Here is a 21623-nt window from a genome sequence, read left to right as displayed (position 1 = left end):
TATATTTATTATTCTTGCCTTGGATAGAGAAAGTTCTGAAGCTCTCACCCACTTCTAACACTCAGTTGAGTTCTGGTGTTGACTGATGTATTTATCATGTTCATGAACTGGGAAGAAGAATTGGGAAGTACTGCACCGTGATTTATTTTTTTTTAAGTAGGAGCTTCTTTCGGTTTGGCTCCAAGGAGACGCTGTACCCCAGTGATGTCACCAGACTTTTCACTTCCACAGTGAGATTGTCAGTGTAGACTAATTGTAGATACAACTTTGAGAACTCAGGTCTGTAAGAAGCTCATCACTTTCAACTATTTCTGGTTTCAGTGAGGAGCCAGCTCTGAAAAGCCACACGTTAGTTAGTTATATTACTTAGTTTTGACTTCCAAATTGTCATATTTGGCATGATCTACAACATTTTAGTACTGTTAAACAAAACCCTTCTCTCCTCTCTAGACCTACCTCATTTCACCTCATCTATTTTGGAAGAGTCATTATGATATTTCCTGATTTCTGAGTTAATATGCTAATTTACTTAGTGTTGGATGACTTTGGTGTTGTTTTCTGTGTTTAGATATACTGGGTAAATTTACCATTGTGCCTCAGATGTTCATTTATTTTGCATTTTGAGTGTAATCTATACAATGCAGTTGCTATTAGTTACTATTGTTTTACAGTAGGGACTAAAATCCACAGTTAAAAGCTTGAAACCCTTTTGTACTAGAATTCTGAAAAGACGTGCATGATTAAATGCAACATATTTCCCAGAAAGGTTCACAAGCTAAAATCAAGATCCATTGGGGTGGTAAGCAAGCAAGAGGAAAGAACAGAAGCAGGAAAATGAGTGAAACCACAAAATAACATGGTTAATTGTTATGTTCTAAACCGGATAGAGCTATAAATGCTGTTCTTGGTATAAGTGAATAGAAATTATTAAACTGGCAGGGCTTCACTTGCATAGGAAAAATAATGACATATATTTATATGTATTTTAAAATTGACTTCAGTACTGTAGTCTCTTTCACAATAATGTTTCTCACCTATTATGTTTGTTAGTTTGACAGCATTTATGATGTTTCTAAGTAAACTAAAAAGTACTGATAGATGGATAAGGCCCTACAACTCTGTGTGCTTTTTGTTCAGGTGCCACCCATGAACTGTATCTGCGTAACTGAATGCACGTGAGATTTGTTTGTGAAGTAATCATTTATTATGCAAACACCAGAACTTCATTATATCAAATGTTATTAAATATATACATGTTATTACTATTTAAAAGAACGAGTATCATTCCAAGATCTGCAAACTTCTCTCTAGCTTTGAGAGCTGCGGCAGAGCCTGTATTAATGCTAGTTTGAAAGCCGTAAGCTAATGCAGCGTCACTGTGAATGACACAGCACCACCTTCGAAGGCAAAACTTCATCAGCTGAATTCTTTAGTTACAATACAATCAAAAAAATATTTTCTGACAATAATATATTTGTACATTGTTTAAATTTCCCAACTCTGTCCGGCTTGTAGGATGGAAGCAAAGAATTCTGTCATGTTTAAGATTCTCAGATGCTGAAGAAGGGAATTCGTACCAGAAACACCTGACGGTAAAGGCCCTTTTTTAAAGGCAGAGAAGGGGGCACAGGAAGCAAAGAGAAAGATGCGTCCATCTGCTCTGCTGGTATCCAGCCAGGAGGTCTTAATATTTTTCTTGCTTAGGGTCCCATGGCCTCAGTGAGGATAATGCTTCCTATCAGTGACCCCCCTTCCCATCACCTCTCCACTAAACTGGTAGGTCAACTTCTTCTTGACTTTCTTGACCTCTCCTGTCTTGCCGTAGTTTCTCAAAGCCCGTGCCATCTTCTGGTAGGTCATTTTCTTGCGATTGCCTTTCTGGATGCCCCAACGATGAGCCAATGCTTCCTTGTGTTTGGAGGAGAACTGGAAAGTACCTTTTTCCTTGTCCACCCACCAGATGCTGTCCTTCATGTCTCCGCTGCGAAGAAGGTCCAGAAGGAACTGATACAGACGTATCTTTTTCTTGCTGCCTGTGTGAGAGTCAGAGAGGAAAGGCAATGGAGCAGTAGTATTAGCATGTAGTTGCTGGTGAAACAGCAGAACATATGTAATTCATATAACTGTTCCAACTAGCTTGTCAGTCACATAACTTTTTCTCTTTGCAACATTTATAAATATAGACAGTGCTATACTGTGAGGACATAATGTGGACTGATGTATCGAAAACAAAAATAAGGAATTCCAAAGGCCAAACCCTTATTTTGAAATTAATTTGCCTGAATAGACAAGACAGAAGGAGGAAGTGGGAGTACGTGAAGAAATGAGATTTGAGATATAGACACAATTATGGCTGTAAAAGATTTGGAGGACAGAAGAGTTCAAGGAGTCAGGGAAAGTAAAGCTTTGGCAGTGGAATAAAATACTAGCATGGTACTTCTACAGATTTATTCCTTATCATCATGGTAATGTAATAGCTGCTCAGCACATAGCTTGACGAAGTCCCTCTGTCTTCACTGACCTGTTTCTCCATGCATAATTCCAGGCCCGGGGTCCACACCATCGGTCTCCCCATCTGATACCTCCAATGGGGGGCTCTGCCTCTCTATGTCCTCCTCATCAGAACTGGGCTGCGGTGGAGAGGAGTACTGTAGGCACATCCGAGGCAGATAGGACACCTTTGGGAGAAAAGAGCAGTAGAGGGAGGAAGGAGTAATGGAGAGTGGAGCATCGAGATAAAAAAATTGAAGTGTCATGGAGAGAGTTACCGAGAAAAGTGGGGAGAAAATAAGAGGTATATGTGATTATTCAGGGTAAAACTGACTTAGTTGTTGACTATAATAAATACTATGCAATTAAGAAACACCTCCAGCTAGCAATGAACACTTATATGTGTACAAAGATACATCCTTACAAGAGGGAAGGAAGAATAAGTGTGTAAAGTCAGAACTTTCCCATATGCTTTATCCTATGCAAGTGATGTTGTCCCTCTTCCCCCATACCTCCCCAAAGCTAACATTCTTCATGACGAGTTTCTGATCCCTGTTGCTTATCCCGAGTGAAAAGCTTCTTTTGAGAACAACTTTTCTTCTAACACAGACCTTCTGGAACTACTCTTTTACATTTGAAAGAGCTGAAGAATTCTACCATATCATGGCTGCTTTGACTGGCTTTGGCTCTGTTGTCCTTTACCTTTCTCAGGCATTGTCCCTTCTGACAGCACTACATCCCTCAGGACTTCGTCCCACTCTGGAGATGGGGCTACATGGCTCTGTCAGCTTCCTGTCCTGAATTTCCCTCATGGGGAGGGGAACGGCTTTAGCACCAAGACGAAGATACATAGTATTGGCTTACATTCTCCTTTCCCAAGTGGCTATCTGAAAATTCTACGTTAATGGAATTTTCATTCTGCAAAGCTAGCAAGCCAGTTTTTGTGCTAAATTCTCTTTCTTTTATATAGAAGTCTTGTCAGGAGCAGTGTGGAATATACCTCAGCTCTGTAACTTCTCAGTTGATGCCTGGTTTCTTAGGGATCATGACCAGTTGCCATGAATTATTGCAGCTTATTTAAGAATAAGAAACAGATTGGTCTGAGGGGCAGGGAGTAAGAACCCAATTCCTACATTAAATAAAACCAACCAACATCCCCAAAATCCAGAAGTGTATAAAATGTGTTTTTCATGAAATGTGCCAGATCGGTAGTCCTGGGAGGTGAGCTCCTTTTGAACTGCTCTTCATTCCCTCCCCTGAGAAGGGACGTCTTCAGCCTGATTCCCTTCACAGGTGATCTTAGTCACTGAAGCGGGGAGTGGGTGTTCACTTCATGAGTCACACCACCCACCCGATGTAGTTTTTTTGCCGAGTGGTACTTTTGCGATGAGTTTTGCACCAGCTTAAAATGTCCCAATAAGGCATGTGCCAAGGGCTAGTTTGGGGGTGCAGCAGCAGGCGGTTAATGAGTTGGCAGATTGGCTGGCAGGAAGGCCAGGATTGGGCAACAGTGTGTGTAAAGCTTCCTGCCAGATCCCCAAGAGTGACACTTCAGCCCTCACCACAGAGTCACCTTTAGTTTTTTACAGTTAAGAAAGCTGCAGCCTCAGGGGTAAGAAGGGAGAGACAGTGCCAGGGCGGAGGGGGAATGAGAATGTGGGACAATGTCTCACAGTGGGGGGAACAGAGATGGATGTCCCTGCAGAGGGAAGGTTGTGGAAACCTGGAGTGCGTTAGGGGCTGGTGGGGGAGTGAGGAAACCGCTGGGGCTAGAGGGGGATGTGGGAGAGAGCTGTGGAGGAGGGAAGGGGAATGGTGTCTCACAAGCAGAGGGAGTTGCAGAGGCCAACCTGGGGAGTTGTGTAAGCTTCCTTCCACACCGTCCCCACTTTCCCTATCTGCTGCATTTTTGCTTCCACTTTGCACTTGAAACTCAGTGTAGGTCAATGCACACAGTGTCACACAGTTATGTTACACAGAGTCACAGAAGATCTGCTAGTGTGTTTGAAAGAGACTGGTTAGTAGTACAGTTCTGAAGAGAGAGAAAGCTTACGAAACTGTTAGCTACTTTTCATATTCTGAAGTTGTCTCAGGGTCTTGTGATTTTCCTCTTTCTAAAGCTCTTCACTGTTTTCCAACCTTTCTTTCGTTCTCCCTTCAGAATGACTATTATTTTCTTAATTTATTATTTGTGAGGCCACCTGTTGGCAGGCTAATAAAACTTTTTAAAGAAATCTTGTCCAAGAACAGCTTGAGCCTCAAATTTGATTTGACAAAAAATGCGATATCGACAGAAAATTAGAGAAATATTTTTGCATGTTCTTCCTTTATTTACAAACTGTAACTGATACTGCATGATAAGCATGGGCAAATTCAAAATTCAAAAACGAGCAAATTTAGTGGAGGATTAAATCTTGCTTCCTGCTTCTGTTTCTTTGAAAATGCTCTGAATGATAGCATGTGTTGCCTAGAGCTGTGGGTGAGACACACCAGAGTCTGAACATCAGAGTGTGCCAGGGACCACTTGCATGAGCTGCTGTAGGTTAAAGTAAGAAGCCAAAGATCCCCAGCTGGTAAGGAAGAGGAGGGCAGTGGTGAACTCTACCTACTACTATCTTCTGCAGCTTGGTATGGGCTGGGGTAGAGAGAGCACAGTACTCTTCGTGAAAAGTTGCAACAAAATTAATAACTCGCCTTTCGTCCTGAAGATGAGAACTGAGTAAAATGAAGTGGGATAAGCAGAAGCACCCTCCCCTGTTTTTTGGCGGCGCTTCCAAAGACATTCATAAAGGGGCTAATTTTTATTCTTTGCCTTTGGTTGGAGGTAATGGTTGGTCATCATGTATTAACAGTTGCGCTGAGCAACTGAAATAACTCAAAGCTTCCCACAGACTGCTTGTTCCATGAAGCATTTTTTATATTTGTAACTTTCTGTTCCTAATTCTTTGTTTGTATCTACATCTTATACTCTATTCCTGATTTTTTTTCTGAGTAGTAGGTGAGAGGTTTGACAGCTTGCAGTCAGTCAGTTTCCTGTTAACAGTGTTAACTTATTAGCTCCATTTTTTTCCTTCTTTGTTTTTGATTAGTATGATATTTATATACAGTTTCAGTATGCTTTGAATAGAGAAGCCCAAAATGACAAATCCATGCAGGCAGTTCCTCTCACAAAACTTCAGCAATGGCACCGTTGTATGCAGCACTGTAATCAGCAGACACTTTTTTCTCTGACCTCTGTCCTACCCTGTCTTGGATTAAGCACATTTTACGTAGCTTGCCTGCCTTGGCGAAATCTGTAGCACAAGATCACCCACCTTTCTTATCGCTCCCAGTAATGACTTTGGGCATATTCTTGTAGGATCAAGAGTCAAAAGTGATTTCCACACCCCCTTTGCTTAGTATCTTTGCAGTATGATGGAACTCCTTATAGTTTCAGCTTTAGTGAGAATTCACTGGCACTTTGGTGACTATCTTTACTGCAAAATGGAGGATCTTTTTTTAAAGGGAGATGACTGGCTTCATGTGAAATCTGAGCAGAGACAAGACCATGTTTTGGCTTGTGACTTATTTACTTCCATGTAAAAACATGTAGCTTGTCCTCTGCCTGTTTCACTGTGGTAAAATTACCAGTAACTTGTCTTTATTGGCATTTCTTGTACAGGTCATGTAAAACTGTCAGGGTTACTTGGAAATATTTCAAACTTTCCTACTACTTTGAGGCTCAGAATACATCCCTGTCGTCACGGCCACCCCTGCTATGACAATGCATCAGTGCTCAGGTCCTCTGCAGAATTTCAAAACAATTGATTTCAAAACAATTAATTTTCATTCCAAATTAAACAAAATTTTAAAATTTCAAAAACCTCCACAAAATGCAATTTTCTTTTGAGGCACAGTTTGAGAAACATGATTTCTGATTATCCAGATAAAAAGAATGCTTAAACCACATTTGTCCCGAGAATGAAGTTTTATATCAAGTGCTTGTGCAGTAAGAACTTGTGTAATTCATTTCATCAATGTCTTTCACATGAGAGTCTGCATTCCCCAATGCATTTTTTTCCTTCCCCTTAACTATCATTCTAAATTCTGAGTAAGGGTGGGTAACCGTACCTGGTGGTTGAGCCCGATGTGTGTGGTTGGGATTGCAGAATCCAAGACGTGCATTTGTTCAATCTCCATGTGCCTGTACAGCTGCTGCAGCTGGGGAGGCTGAACACTCTGCAGTTCTGTGAAGTGATTGTCTCCAAAGGTCTCAAACTCATTGTGCACGTGGTGTGGATGATAATCCCAGTAATGATCTAAAGAAAATAAAAATAGATTGTCTGTCATTATGAGATTAAGAAACATGGCATTTACCTGTCTTCATTGATTCCTACTCCTGTCACTGTCCTTCTGCCCTCTCCACACCATCCCTGTTGACCTGTCTATCTCTGGTGATGATCCATGTAGCTCCCTGTAAGGTTTCTTTTCCTAATCTCATAAATGCCTGTGGCTGGAAAGTAATACTTAGGACACTTTAATTAGGAGAATACTCTTAAATGGAGAGATGGATTTCAATGATAATTTAGCACAAGATGCAAAAGACATTAAAGCTGGCACCTTTCTCAAGAAGAGACCGTAACAATCTTGTATTTTCATTCTTTAGGCAACAAATTCTACTGATTTACATGTTGTCATATTCATATTACAGTCTTCCTCATGACATGGAAATGGAGATGGAAAAAATTTAGAAATCATTCTACCATTATCTTCAATCTTCGTTTTAATCTGCTAGCAAAATATCAGGAATGCTGCAGAAAAGGCACAGTATTTTCCCAGATATTTCTTGTAATTACGTTTTGGTATGTCACACATTTTTTCAGGACCAATTCTGGAGAATAAAAGGATGAACTGTCTTGTGTACACTGTTTACAGTGAGGCTAAATTCTGATGCAGGCTCTTTCTCTACCTTTCATATCTCTTTAGTATGTTTGAAATTTCTGTGATACTTTAGATTTTTTTTTCAAAAACATAAAAAGTACTCAGATAACCACAATACTATTTCCTGATTTATTTCATTTACTTTTGAAATAATATTCTGTATAGTTCTCAGGTTTAGATTATTTTTTTTTTTAGTAAATGCCTCCAAAGTTTTAGAATTGCAAATGCTACTTCTCTTGTACAGACAGTAGCTGCGTGCATAATTATTCACATATTTGTGTGCACTCTTGTTTTTTAAAATCAAAGTCAACATCAGATCCTCTGCTCTAAATGAGCTGGGAGTTAATCTTCCGTAGTTTAACTTTTCATACATTGTTTTATGCATGGCCAAAATTTCTCTATAATATTCAGTGAACAGTTCTAATTTATATCTTACTGTTCCAAGTTTTCTTCTCTTGTATCATTATAAATAATTTCTGTTCTACCCTTCACATGTTTTCAGGTTGCTATCATGTACCCTTACAATATACTCCTAATTACCACTTAACCCAGCTGCAGGTTTTTAGCTCTCAGTCTTTCAATGTAAATCAGTATATTCACTCCCCTCATCACACTTGCACTTTTCTGCAAGCTCCCTCCCAGCTGTTGACATCCTTCCAATAATGTGATGGACAGAACCGAACATGTTGTTTCAAGCACAGTGGTACTGAATTTATAGAGGAGCAATTGTGTCATTTTGAAATATTATGTTTTTGTCTACGACATTATCTCGATACTAATATGCTGTGAATATTTTTTCCTAAATACCAGTTTCATTCTTTCTCTCAGCTTCTGTCTCCTCATCCTTCCCCACTTCGGTTTCAATCAGGTCTTATCTCATTGAGGATTTGAGATCTGGGATAGTGACTTCGAATGTGGCTTCCTTGAGATGGAACTCAGTGATCTGTTTCTACCAAACATAGCCGTACCTGAGAAGTTATAAGTTCTTTTAACTGCTGTTATCACTCAGACCTGTAGAAATCTATTTGGAGGCTCTATCAGACCATTTACCACACCAGCACTTACTTTGTGTCCTTCCTGCTTTTCTGATTAATGGATAAATCATGTCACCGCATGTGAAAGGGATGGAAAGGTGCTTATAAAAACACCCAGGGAGTTTCTGCATTAGTTTGTAATTTATTTGCTTTGTTTTATAGTGTTTTCTGTGGGCTATGTATGGATTTTATAGTTCAAAGTTGTAATTATAATACACAGTAGCACTTCTTCATATTGCAGTGCTAGAGAAAAGTTTTTGTTTCTTTGCTAAAAAAGTGCTTTTTAATGGGTGCAAACTACTCAAGTACTTTTACATTCGCATCTGGTCCAGCCCAGGAAATTACAGAGTGTTTGAGTATGAATCCACAGGTGTGTCCTGGTAGGAGGCTTTGGGCAGTTTCAATCTGAAACTTTTTTGCTTAGTTGGAAAACTGAACAACACTAACTCATGCTTTTTCTGGGTTAAGTTACTGCAGATTCCTCTAAGTAAAGCCAACCATTGAGGCTCCATGTGCCATGGACAGCCTTGTATAACAAATTGTTGAGAATACATTGAAGGAGTAATTTATACTCTTGTTCCTTAGAATGATCTGGCTCTGCTCCTTGTGCAGAAAGTCCTCTGTCAGATCACAGAATCACAGAATGTTAGGGATAGCAGGGGACCTCAAAAGATCATCTAGTCCAATCTCCCTGCCAGAGCAGGAACACCTAGATGAGGCTGCACAGTAATGTGTCCTGGTGGGTTTTGAATGTCTCCAGAGAAGGAGAAGGAGATGGCAATGTATATTCTTGTCTTTGATAATCTACCACACGAATGATATTGGTGCATAATAGTGAGGATGACAAAGCCCAGGCAAAACTCCTGAGGCTGTCAATAGCAGGTCTGCAGCTGTGCAATGTCTTGCTAGTAATAGCTATGGTAGTCAAGAGAGAACACAGTACGTTTCCATCATGCATAGCCATGAGTATTTGTGCATGTTCCTAGTGGTCTACTTTTGATTCTTCTTACATATTCTTTTTTATCAGCAGTCATGTTTTTACACTTCAAGATACCTCTTCATTTTTGGAGCGTAGGACAAGGCTCCTGCTGCCTGCAGAACTGTAGTTTTAAACTCTTTCTTGGCAAATAAAGCAACCTATGGAACACCATTGATGCATACTCATGTTAATCACTATGTAATATTTAGCCTTGTTGTTACTGAATTCCTTTTTTAAGGAATTAGATGCTGCTGTAAAGTACTATAATAGAATTGTACTAATAGCACAGCATTTAGGAACTTACAGTGACCATGTAATAATAATACATTACAAAATAAATCTGTATCAAAAATTACTTCAACACAAACTTACATACAAATATTCAGGTTGTGACAGGAGCAAAAGTCCTTATTTCTTTCTAAATTATCTATAATTTCACAATATGCTTTGGATAAACAATATTGTTTTAGTTATATTAAAAGAGAAATTCTGAATTCTTTCTCCACAAGCCCCTCTGCAGTTAACCATCCTGGCTAAGTTATTACACATGAAAATATTAAAAAAAAAATCTAAATAACTGTGTCTGCAGTTATTAGAGTTATCAGCAGCTATTTCTTTCTATATCTTTTGCTATTGCTATGTCAGTAACGCATAGGAATTCTGATCTTCTCTTAAAATCATGAGTGGGAGGAAGAAAAAAGAAAGGAGAGACAAGTTCTAGAAATGGAAAGTGTCTGTTCTTTGGGTAAAGGAAAATATCATTAAAAGCCAAGCTATAGCTACACAATGGAGTCATTATGAGAAATTTCATGTGAAGTGAAAGAGGATGTGAAAAAAAATTCTCTCTTATAGATACATGGAGATTGTGTTTGTTTTGATCTTGTATGTAGTGAAAGGTTAGAGGAAGGACAATCATGAATTCTGATCTCCCTCCCACAACACTGAGGATGTTAGCCTGCTGGGAAGCAGTAGCAGACCTAAAGGCACTCTGTTAATATTCACCGTGAAGTTAGATTCTCACTCTACCAGTGAGAAAACATAACTAGAACTTTCTCAGTCATCTTCTGACTGATGTAAATTGCTTTGCTCCCATTTCAATAGATGAATGATGTTAGAACCAGCAATTAGAATAGGAAATTGGCTTAAGGAATGTATTTATTGTATAGTGGAGTAACCGGCTAAATCTGCAGAACCATGCAGAAATTCATGAGCCATCTCCTGCCCCAGAGACATGTCGGCTCTGCCAGCCCAGCGCTCCGTGTCACACATAGTGACGAGGCTGTGCTGTCCTGGTGGGGCCTGAGAGAGGGACTCTGTGCTTCTGATCCTTCTGATCTGTGCTGTACAGATTTTCCAGCTCGTTTTGAACTAGGTGAGGGTTTCTTAAACAGTGCCACATTGCACACCTTAGATGTTTCCACAGTGTTTCGCTTGTCTGAAATAAACAAGCCAAGAAAAAACCCATAGAGGAAATGAGAAAAGTATTGAAGGACACGGGAAAATGAATGTCTTGATTCCCTACAGAACCACTCCATGTTGAGTGAAATGCTGTGCTCCTAGGCAGTGCAATAGTCTTAGCTATAACAACAGTAGCATCTCATTAGCTCCTACTTTGAAAATTTCATGATTTTAATAATGCCAAATGTTCAAAAACCTATGAGTCAGGGCCCAGTAAATCATGGGAATACCTTTGAAGTGAGGGGATTTTTTAATAAAGTTTGGGTTTCTTTCTATTTTTTCCATATAGCATTTAAGACTAAGTTTCACATGTTTGGACTTTCCCCCAATTCTATGTGGGCTAAAATCCTAACAAAATCAAAGATGAGATTTTTAAATGATCATATAACTCCAGGAGGTGGAATGAAAATAAAATCCCAAATCACACAATCTAGTGAGTTCCATGAGGTTAGCGAAAGTGTCAGCATTCAGCTTCATATAAAAAGAGATTTTTAGTAAACCAATAATATTTAGTAAAAACTTAGAGACAAAGCTGCAGTGTAATTTTGTAATTGCCAAGATTGCATTAGTGTTACAAAACAAGTTGTATTACATATACAGACTTACTAGCATACAGGCTCAGGGTAAGCTGATGGACTAATACTTCAGTCCTTGAAGTGGCTTCTGTCCTGCATGACTCTCTGTGTTTATTATGGTATTTACAAAATAGTTAAACTACAGTATGTAAAAAACAAAGAAACAAACAAATAATTCGTTATGTGATGGACGTATGGGGATTTTTATGGTGTGTTTTTGCTTTGTTAAATTTATTGTTTGCTGATTGGCAACGATCTTCAACATATTAAATTAGTGACACAGTATTATGTGTACTTTACTGCCCACTCACATAAACATGGAGTAAGGGTTGCCTTTAGCATTATGTTCTAGAAAAGTGACAGTAATGCATGTAAAACATACCCCTGTCATAAAATAAATCTGTGAGCTGTAAGAGAAAGGTAGTCTGACACTTAGAATAGAAACAGAGAATCATTTTGGTTGGAAGAGACCCTCAGTATCATTGAGTCCAACCATAACCCAACTCTAGCACTAAACCATGTCCCTAAGAACTTTGTCTAAAACACCTTTTAAACACCTCCAGGGGTGGTGACTCCACCACTTCCCTGGGCAGCCTGTTCCAATGCCTGAAAACACTATCTGTGAAGACATTTTTCCTAATATCCAATCAAAACCTCCCATGGTGCAACTTGAGGCCATTTCCTCTTGTCCTATCACTTGCTACTTGGGAGAAGAGACCAACACCCTCCATGCTACAACCTCATTTCAGGTAGTTGCAGACAGCGATAAGGTCTCCCCTCAGCCTCCTTTTCTCCAGGCTAAACATCTCCAGTTCCCTCAACTGCTCCTCATAAGACCTGAGCAAGACCTTCTATTTCTTTAACAGTCGCTTATCAGCAAAGTCAGAAATATTGTTCTGTCTTGTATCTATTTACTTTATGTGGTAGCTTTTCTTTGGGGTCTGTAGTGATATTGAGTAGACCTGAACAATTATTTTATATATTGCCAGTGATCTCACTGTACCCCAAGCTGAACTCTTCTCTCACAATTCTGTTCTATTTATTTCTTTTTTTTTCCTATCTATTTGTGTTCTTAGTGCTTTCACTTCACTGCTATCACTACAGCACCTTATTTATTCTTTTATATTTATTGTTTAATTGTCGCAATTAGCTTTTGAGATAATAAATGTTATCCTCATTTTATGGGTGTGCAAACAGGTGCAGGTTATAATGTAAAAACCCTGAATTTCCATGTGGAATTTGCTGAGTTTGATGAATGTGACTTGACAGATGCCATGAGATAACTTCTAAAAGCTGAATTAATTCTTTGCCTCCAGGAATCAAGAATATCATAGATGTTTCATGAATACAATGTAGAGCACAAATTTAGGTAGGGATCTTTTTCAGAAAAATGCCCAGAACAATCCGAGTCTGTAACTTGCTGTCCCTTGAGGTAGTTTCTGTTGCCACAGACAAAACAGTGCTGTACTGTGAAGCTGTTAGACATTTTAAACTAAGCATTGATGGGTCTAGTTGCTATATCAGTGGGAGTCTTTTAGGGAAACTCCAGGATCTGAAGGGACTGCCACAAGTGATACAGTAGAATGGTGCTTTTCCTTCCTGAGTCAATATTTACTCTGATATTTCCAGGGTGGTGTTGCTGGACCATTGTATTGCACAGAAGACAAAATTCAGAAAATAAGACTTGCCCCTCTGATCTACAGTGCCCAGACAACATGAAAACATAAAGACACCAAAGCTTTGAAATCACATACGTATTTTTACATTGAGCTAGGTTTACATACAAACAGCTACAAGGAAGTTTTACATAGATTTAGAGAGAGGAAGTACTTGGGTGTACTGGAAGAAGAGTGAAAGTTAAAGCTAGGTGTGGCAGCATGCAGAAGAGGTCAAAAGAAACAGAGAAATATATGGAGTTGAAAACGGCCAAATACTGAAGAAATATAATTAAAATGAAGGCACAAATACTGCACCTGGGACCCAAGTCAAACAGGAATTGGAGATGGGAATACAAGAAGAGAAATACAGTATTGCAAAGCCACGTCCTCAGAGAGCTCTGAAACAAGCAGAGTGCTTTTGATCTGCAGAGGAAAGTAAAAACCCAGTGAAGATAATGAAGGACAGAGATCAGGAGATCCCACTCTCCTGGCAATACACTGAATAATGTGGGAGCTCCTCCCATCATTCAGTGCCTTCTAAAATTCTCTTTCAGAGAAACTGTGTTGCAGTTGCCGGGTTGGAACAGTACTATTAAGCAGAATAAAACATTGTTGGTTTTTGATTTGAAAGTATGTGCCCATACATTATAGATTGCAGCAACATGTTTGTTCTTTTCCTGAATGTCCTTAATCTGTTTCCTCCATGAGACTATGCTTCAAGAAGACATTTTTTAACTTACCACCATGACTTTCTCCATCACCGTTGAGATATTGGTAATAGTCATGAGGCTGTCGGTAGAGGTCAGAATCATAGGACACCATATCTTCAGAGGGCTGTAAAGACAAGAGGAATTTTCAGAACTATAAGTTTACACAAATCCCTTCAAAATTATTCATATAGATAGTGAAGGGGAGATGCCAACATATTTTATATTGCCTAGGGGAAGCTTCAAGTTCTTATTGAATCATCAGGAATAAAATGCTTGACACCAAACACTGTTTTGCAAAGCAAAATAAATAAAAAAAAAAAAAAAAAAGATTAATCCATCTCCTTAGACCCAGTCTGTTTAGCAGAACTTGTCCTGTGGCATTGCACAATTTCTTGATATCCCACCTTCCAAACTTCTGTGGATACTACTCAAGAGAGCTGTCTTGGACACCAGGCCCAAGCCAAGATACCATCACACCAGCACAGCAGGGAAACTTTTCCTTTGGTAGTGACACACATTTATTACTATTATTCCTCCTCTACGGAAAAGAGAAAGCAGGAACTTTCAGCATGTTATTCTGAATGTTTCTAGGATGTCTCACTAAGTGGTGGGAGCTTGTAGGAGGGTAATGACATTGACAGAGGGCATAAAAACATTTTATTTCTCCATTTTTGTCCAAGATGAACTGTAGATGTTTTTTGGTTCAAACCAGCTGTTCAGGGCTGTTAGGTCTGCACAGGGAAGACTTAAGAAGTCCAAATGCAGGGCAGATACTGATTCATGACCTATTGGCTGCTTAGCTGTAGAATTAAAGTCCTCTCTGTCTTCTTAAAACAGGTGACATAGGGTAACTTTCCCACTTGATTTCCTGCCCACGTCTACTACTCTGACTGTTTAACATCTTATGTTGTTTCAGTAAAGGTAGTCTGTTTATTATTAGTTGTGCACAATTCTGTTTCTTTGTTTAACATTTGGTTTTGTCTTTTCCCAGCATAAGGAGTTGGAGCAGTGCAATGTCCTTTACAGGGCCTTGCTAAACTTCTGTTCAGTTAAGTTAGTTAGAATATTTTCTTCCACTCTGAACAAATTCAAAGGAGAACTCAAACACTTTGCTTTTTGTTCTGAAAGGGAATCATTTCTAGTAGGTACTAATAGAAGTATTTTTTTTTCTGTTAATGACCTCAGTATAACTAACTTTAAAGAAAAGGACAAATATTTAAAGCAACATGGTAACTTACATGATGGGCATATTTTTTATGTTCATATGTTTATATGTTCAAATGTTCATATGCCTACCTGTATGTCCCACATCCTCATCTCCCTCCATAAATCTGTATCATTTTTGGAACACCAGCATTTTGTAAGATTAGATTATGGCAACAGCATGCCAGTAATGCAGGCAAGGCAAACTTCTCTTTTTCTTCCTCCTCTGGACTACTCAAGAAAATGAGACCTAAGGCAGAAGCTGCCACTAAAATCCAGATGGAGGTGGTAGATAAGCAGCTGGCAAAAGGAAAAGATTTTTTCTGGTGAAAACTACATCAGAGTTACCATTGCTCATTAACTCTACTCTTTAACTCTTCTAGCTAATTCCTTCAATTCTTTCTGTTGGAATTTGGGGATTCAAAGATTGTCCTTTTCTAGGGATGTGATTTCTATGATGACATTGATGAAATTAGATCAAGAAAAATACTCCCATAGGATTAAGATGTTAGAACACAAAAAAATAGAAAATACTTTTTAGAAAATACTTTGGACCTTGGTAGATCCTTAGTAGCAGCTGTGTGCTGTATTAGCATATCATGTTAAAATGCACTGGTAAGACTGCCTAAAACATCATGACTTCTAGAATACACACAAACTGGGCATCAGATCCATGGAATAATCAAAGCGTCAGAAGCAAATCCATTGCCTGTCTACCAGCTCCCAATATAATCTGTGGTGATGCATAGCTGTTTTAGGGCAATATTGAGAAAATTCCTCACCATGAGCGTGATGAGGCGCTGGAACAGGCTGCCCAGAGAAGCTGTGGATGGCGCTTCCCTGGCAGCATTCAAGGCCAGGTTGCATGAGGCTTTGAGCAACCTCATCTAGTGGAAGGTGTCCCTGCCCACGGCAGGGGCTTAGAACTAGATATTTTTAAGGTCCCTTTTGTGATTCTAGGATTTTGTGATTCCATGAAAATGATAAGCCACAATAAAGATAATCTAAGGGAAGGACTAAGTAAAATGAGCAAATAATTAATTGTAACCACAGCAGGGATATCAGTTAAGTGATTCCTCTTATTTTTTGTCTCCAGATGATGTAGGTGCAGTTTTCCATTCCAAATGAATATAATTCCAATAGAATTGCCCTTCAGCTACACAGAGGTTTAATGTGAAGTGTAACCTATTTTCTAGATTTCAGAGGCGTGATGAAAGAAGACAGTACAACATTGGTTCTTTCTGATGCTTTTGGTTTTCCTCTACATGATTTCTTTGTGTCCTCTCTAAGTGTGACTGATGATATGCATTCCCTCAACTGCATTCCTTAGACCTGTGGTGTACTCTGATCTCTGACAAGAAAAAGACTGTATTTTGCTTTCCTCAGGATAAAGTTCTGAAAGGAATTTCTGCTTTTCATTATCTTTGCAAATTAATTCACCCCACCACCCATTTCCTTTCTGTAAATATATGCTTCCTGTTAAATCGTGTCCACCTGAAGAACATATTAAGTTTTTGCCTTCATATTCAGAATTGTTATTTGCCATAACTCAAAGGAAAGCATTCATATTTTGTGAAAGGAGAGATCTCAACATCCAAATGGAAAATACACATCATACTAGTTGGGAGAAATGGAAGTTAAAAATGTATATAGTTTGAAAGAAAAATCTGTTTCCTTTCAAGTAAAATACTAGACACTGACTGAAATTATAAAAATTTTCCATATCTAAATGCATCAAAATGTGCACCTCTGATAAATATTTAGCCAAAACTACGCAATTTTCCAAAGAAATAAGTGTCCTGTCAATCAAGATTTAATTTGATATGTATATAATTTCCACTGCTACAAGAAAAACTTTGTCATTCGTATCTTTGCAGAAGTATATCTTGGCAGGACGGCCAAGCTTTAGTCCAAAAGTAGATGAACAATATGAATTTTAGGCATGGGAAAGAACGTTTGACTTTTCCTAGTTGCTGTCTCTTCTTCCCTAAGATTTTCTGAACTCCCCCATTTCAGTCTGATATACCGTAAGAGGCAACAGTGTTTCACAGCATATGAGCTGAGAATGAAGTATTTCTACCATTCAAAAGGTAGTTTCATGAACTCAGGTGTGTAAAGGAAGGTGTGTTAAATCAACTCTTTAAAAAGTGATACCTTTAATATTTACAGATCTGTCTGGCTGCAGAGTGAGTTACAGATATTCAACATCTAAAAACCAGTCTGCTTTTACATAGAACATTGGTTTTTTACATACTCTGATTTCAAAGTCTGGGACTTAAAACCTCTTTATTATGCGTTGTGGGAATTTCCTTTGTTGAGTTTTTCTGCTCAGTGATCCATTTGATAAAATATGTATGTGTATACCCTTGTTAACTCATGCAACTTGGACCAGTTCATCCCCACAAAGGATTTTAATGAGGACCACTTTCCATCTCGCTGTCTGATCTTCAAGGGTACAGTAACTAAGATGAGAAGATGTATATTAAATGTTAAAAGTTTATGTATCATAACTTAATCAGATGGTGGTCAAAGGAGACAGTACAGCGTGGATTCTATCTGATTATCTCTATCCTATGGGAAAGAGGGATATTTTCTTCTATTAATTAGAGAAACTATTTCCAAGAACCTGTTTTTATTTTTTTCCCTTTTTTTTAGTCTTATTAAAAGCTTTTTCTCTAGTTAGAGAGAATAGGTTTCACCATCTGCTGCTGTTGCCCCTTGTACCAATCTTTACCCACTTGCCCTGTCCTTTTCTGGAACCTCCCCACCCACACACTCATTTCATCATCTTACTTACTAATAGCACTTCCATGACACTGAACTGTTTTGTTTCCCCTTAGAAAATGCAAAGAATGGCTTATGTTACAATTTAATCTTTAACTGATGTCAATGGCCATTTGTTCTATCAATTGTTTTAATGTAAAAGAGTGACAGAAAGCTTTGTTAGCACCTCATAGCTGTGGTCTGAAATTGGTATCTCTTTTCCTACGTGTCATGAGGTGCAGTACTCTATCTAAAACCGTACTCCAACCTCAACAAACAATACTTTATCTGTCACAGACTTTGATAAATGGACAGCTGTCTTCACCTTCCTTATTTGCCCTGAAAATCAAGGGGAAAACCACAGGACTACTTGGAGAAAGCTTGGGTGCCGTTGGTTGAGATACAGGGAACTCAGCTGAACAGAAGTCTGAAAGTTCTTATTATTTACCCAGACTTTGTCAGATGATTCCAAGTGATTGTAAATTCACTAAATGCTGATCTTTTTTTGTCGTCCTGACATAGCTATTCACTGGCATGTGATTCAGAAATACTCCACACAGTTTCCAATGATGTGCTGCTCACAGAAGTTTTAAGGGCAAGATTAACCGTATTTCCTTGGAAAAAAAAAGATAGGATAACTATTTAGAAAAGATGAGTAAAAATATTAGCACAATCACTCATTGGGCCACGGGCTCTGTGGAACAGAGCACTTCTGTGGGCATTTAGCTCTCATACAAATATACTTCCATTCTAAGCTGTGATTTCTACAAGTGGCTGCTTAGGGATTCACATATAACCAGGGCCCTCTTTAGGCAAAGCTGTTTGACGATAATTTTTTGCCCTGTAGCACAACTGGATTCTATCCTGCACTGGACTTTTCCATACAAAATTCCTAATCTTCAGAGAAAGATGCAGTACTCCTAAACCATTTGAGCAGCATTTTCCAGCTGAGGGATAAGAGTTTCCTAGCACAGGAGGGAGGAAGGCAGTTACTGACCCACCCTCAGCCGAGAGGGGAGGGACGGAGGAGGGAAGCGTTGCTTCACAGAAACCCCTGTCTAGAAGCAGGCCCATGTCTCCCCTCTGAAAAAGTCCCAGGAGGCACAGACACTTGCGATGATGCCATGTGGGGCTCTAACTGGCAGTGCTCAAAGTGCTCTTAAAACAATTTTGAAACTACAAACCACAAAATTATTAACTTTTGGACATTTTGTTCACAAAAATAAAAACCAATTTGCCCTGTCAAGTGCCCCCGTAAGACATAATTGTATTTTCACTGCCTGTTGTATCAATCATCTGAACAGAGTTCAACCAGAAGATTAACTGCAACACAAATGAGAATATGGGCCAGATTGGGTTAGGTTTTCACTCCATTTCTTCAAGGTATGCACTGAAATTCAGTACTGAAAGAGTCCAGGAAACTTGGCTATGAGTGAATGAGTGGACAGAAAATTTACAATTATGTATTTTTTTTAATGGAGATGCTGGTTTCTGGGTTGGTCGAGGGCAAACTTTGAGTTTCTTTTTAAGTCCCACAAGTAACATATTGAGAAATCTCTCTGTACTTTTTTTATTTTCTCAGTTTCTCTTCAGATTTCTGTCTTGACATATTTGCAGGAGATCCACTGGGCAACTTCGTGTATTTAAGAAAAAGAAAAAAAGATTTTTAGGGTTTTCTTACCCTTTGGGTAGATAGGGGATTTCAGAGACACTGATGATGAACTGCTAGCATAAATGGTCTCACCAAAAGAAGACATACTTTTTCAGTCAAGATGGATACCAAACATGAAAAGAATTCAAAGGGCTATCTTTCTGAGTGTCTCTAACCTTTATTAGATGGGAGAAGAGAAAAAGAAAACTTGATACAAGTTTTGTTAAAAGGACTCTTGGATCTGCATTGTCTCTTTCTGTTTTCTGAACACATACAGCAATTACCATAAGTTATCTAGCACATAAAAAGCCAAGTAAAACACCTTATCTGACATTTCTTCAGCTTCTACAAACTTAATGAAATCTAGTTAGGGCTGCTTTTACCCATTCTGGTTAGAGATTTCCCAGTAGGCCTTATTTTGAAACAACAGGTTAGTGACATTACGTTCTTCATAAATAATAATTCCTGAACTCACCACATGATAAATTCCAGCAGTGTAACAATGCTTCAGAGTTAAAGAAAGGACAGAAACAACCTCCTAAGTATACGGGAAAATTTGTGGCTTTGAGAAAACATTGAAAGACCCAATTAAGGGCTGTGGGGTTTTTCCTCTCATTCACCAATTGTTTTTTTACAGCAAATACATTCAAAAGACTTCAGTTCAAGAGAAGCTGAACTTAGAAACTAAAATGTCATCATTGCAAATCATAGAGAGTCCTAAAATCTGCAATATGTAAAATCAGCATTCAGCAACTCTTCTCTCACAGATTGGTACATAGTTAAATATGTAAACTGTGTCAGAGACTGCAGATTATGAAGAATTAGAACCTGAAGAAAGACTTGGCCTTATATCACAGAGCCATCACTGAAGAAAAAAATTTACTGACTCGCTATACATGTACTGTACAAAAATGCTATACGTTTAATCTGTGAAAACAAATGGAGATCAAAATCAGATACAAGTTTAGGGAGGAAATGTTAATTTCCCATTCATTGCAATGTTGTCACTAGCTTTATATATTGACCTAGCCCAACTTCCTGGCATTACAAAGACAGACCAAAACAGAGATATTCTCAAATAACAAAACCTGGTTTACTTTGCCTTTTGCTACTGAGCCCAATTATCCAATAAACCCCATATACTCACAGGGGGAATGAGGGGAAATCCTTCCATTTTGCAAGCTTGCAACATTCAGCCAACTTCTGAGTGAATTTTTCTTAATTCAGTTTTCAAACATCCAGAATAACTGACATGAAAAAATCACATGGGAAAAAAAAATAAAAAGAAAAAAGAAAAAAAAAGGAAAAAGAAAAAAAGTGAGATCCTCGGACTCTGGTAAGTCCCTTTGCAGTGATGGATCTCAGGATAGGAGAAGGACCCTAACAAGTTTTCATAGTTTGCCCTAATAGGTTCTGAGATGAACTTCTTCCCGAGCTGTATGTGAAGTTCCTGATTTTATCAAGTGTCTGTAGAAGGGAGATAGCCCTTGGGTCTATCAGTGCGCTGTGACATCACAGCTTTAGCCAGTTTGCATAAATCTCATTTCAGGGAGCCGCGGCTGCAACAGGAAGTCTGCCCGGAGCCAGATCTGCCATGGGCAGGTGCTTGCTTTATAATCAGCAACCAGAGCCTGGGCCTGCTACCAATAAACAAACGTAGGGGTGCAGTGCTCGGGGGAAGACTATGTGCTTCCCACTGTAGATGAACCATAACGATGGTGCTGCTCTCTGTTTTAATGATGTAGCATAGAGACACCGTCCTGACCACTTCTGTGAGGGCACAGACTTGCTTTAACAGTAGTCCTGGGTTGGAATTAGGTGGCAATACTTAGCAGAAAGGAAAAAAAGAGTATGCAGTTTCAAATATACAGTCTTACCTCTCTACAAAATACTGAAATTAAGCCCATGAGACTTCCTTCATAAACCTTGCAATAGAGCAAAATAATTCAGTGAAAGATACTTATTCCTCTTATTTGTTTATTTTGATCTCTTTTCTAGCTCCTGCAAGGAGAAAGCAAGTGGGCAAAAGGAGAAAGTATTACATGTCCCATACAATGACTGGACTTCTCTCACAAAAGTGCCTTTAACAGTGAGCAGAGGACAAGATTTGTAGACTTGTATCTAGTCAGGTGCTGAAATTTCTTTAGAGATTTGGCTTTAGCTCTTCTCACACGGTGTTCTC

At 38.8% G+C, this 21623-nt stretch overlaps 1 protein-coding gene across 2 annotated transcripts; it reads right to left on the bottom strand.

Moving 5' to 3' along the window:
* Positions 1-1181: 1181 nt before the first annotated feature.
* On the bottom strand, positions 1182-20948 carry SPI1 (Spi-1 proto-oncogene). Of its 2 annotated transcripts, XM_071809126.1 has the most exons (7): positions 20589-20948; positions 13855-13948; positions 6601-6788; positions 6241-6242; positions 3219-3297; positions 2522-2678; positions 1182-2033 (listed from the first exon to the last, which is right to left on the bottom strand). In XM_071809126.1, the coding sequence occupies exons 1-7, from the start codon at positions 20631-20633 to the stop codon at positions 1717-1719; spliced, it is 882 nt and encodes a 293-aa protein (XP_071665227.1). In that variant the 5' UTR covers positions 20634-20948; the 3' UTR covers positions 1182-1716. The 2 variants fall into 2 exon arrangements, with proteins under 2 accessions (XP_071665227.1, XP_065695252.1); XM_065839180.2 differs by lacking the exons at positions 3219-3297; positions 6241-6242 and having other exon boundaries at positions 20589-20943.
* Positions 20949-21623: the final 675 nt, after the last annotated feature.

This window comes from Patagioenas fasciata, chromosome 5, assembly GCF_037038585.1.
Source record: "Patagioenas fasciata isolate bPatFas1 chromosome 5, bPatFas1.hap1, whole genome shotgun sequence".
Taxonomy (NCBI): Eukaryota; Metazoa; Chordata; class Aves; order Columbiformes; family Columbidae; genus Patagioenas; species Patagioenas fasciata.
The sequence above is the reverse complement of the archived record's forward strand: the minus strand, read 5'-3'. Positions and strand labels throughout refer to the sequence as shown.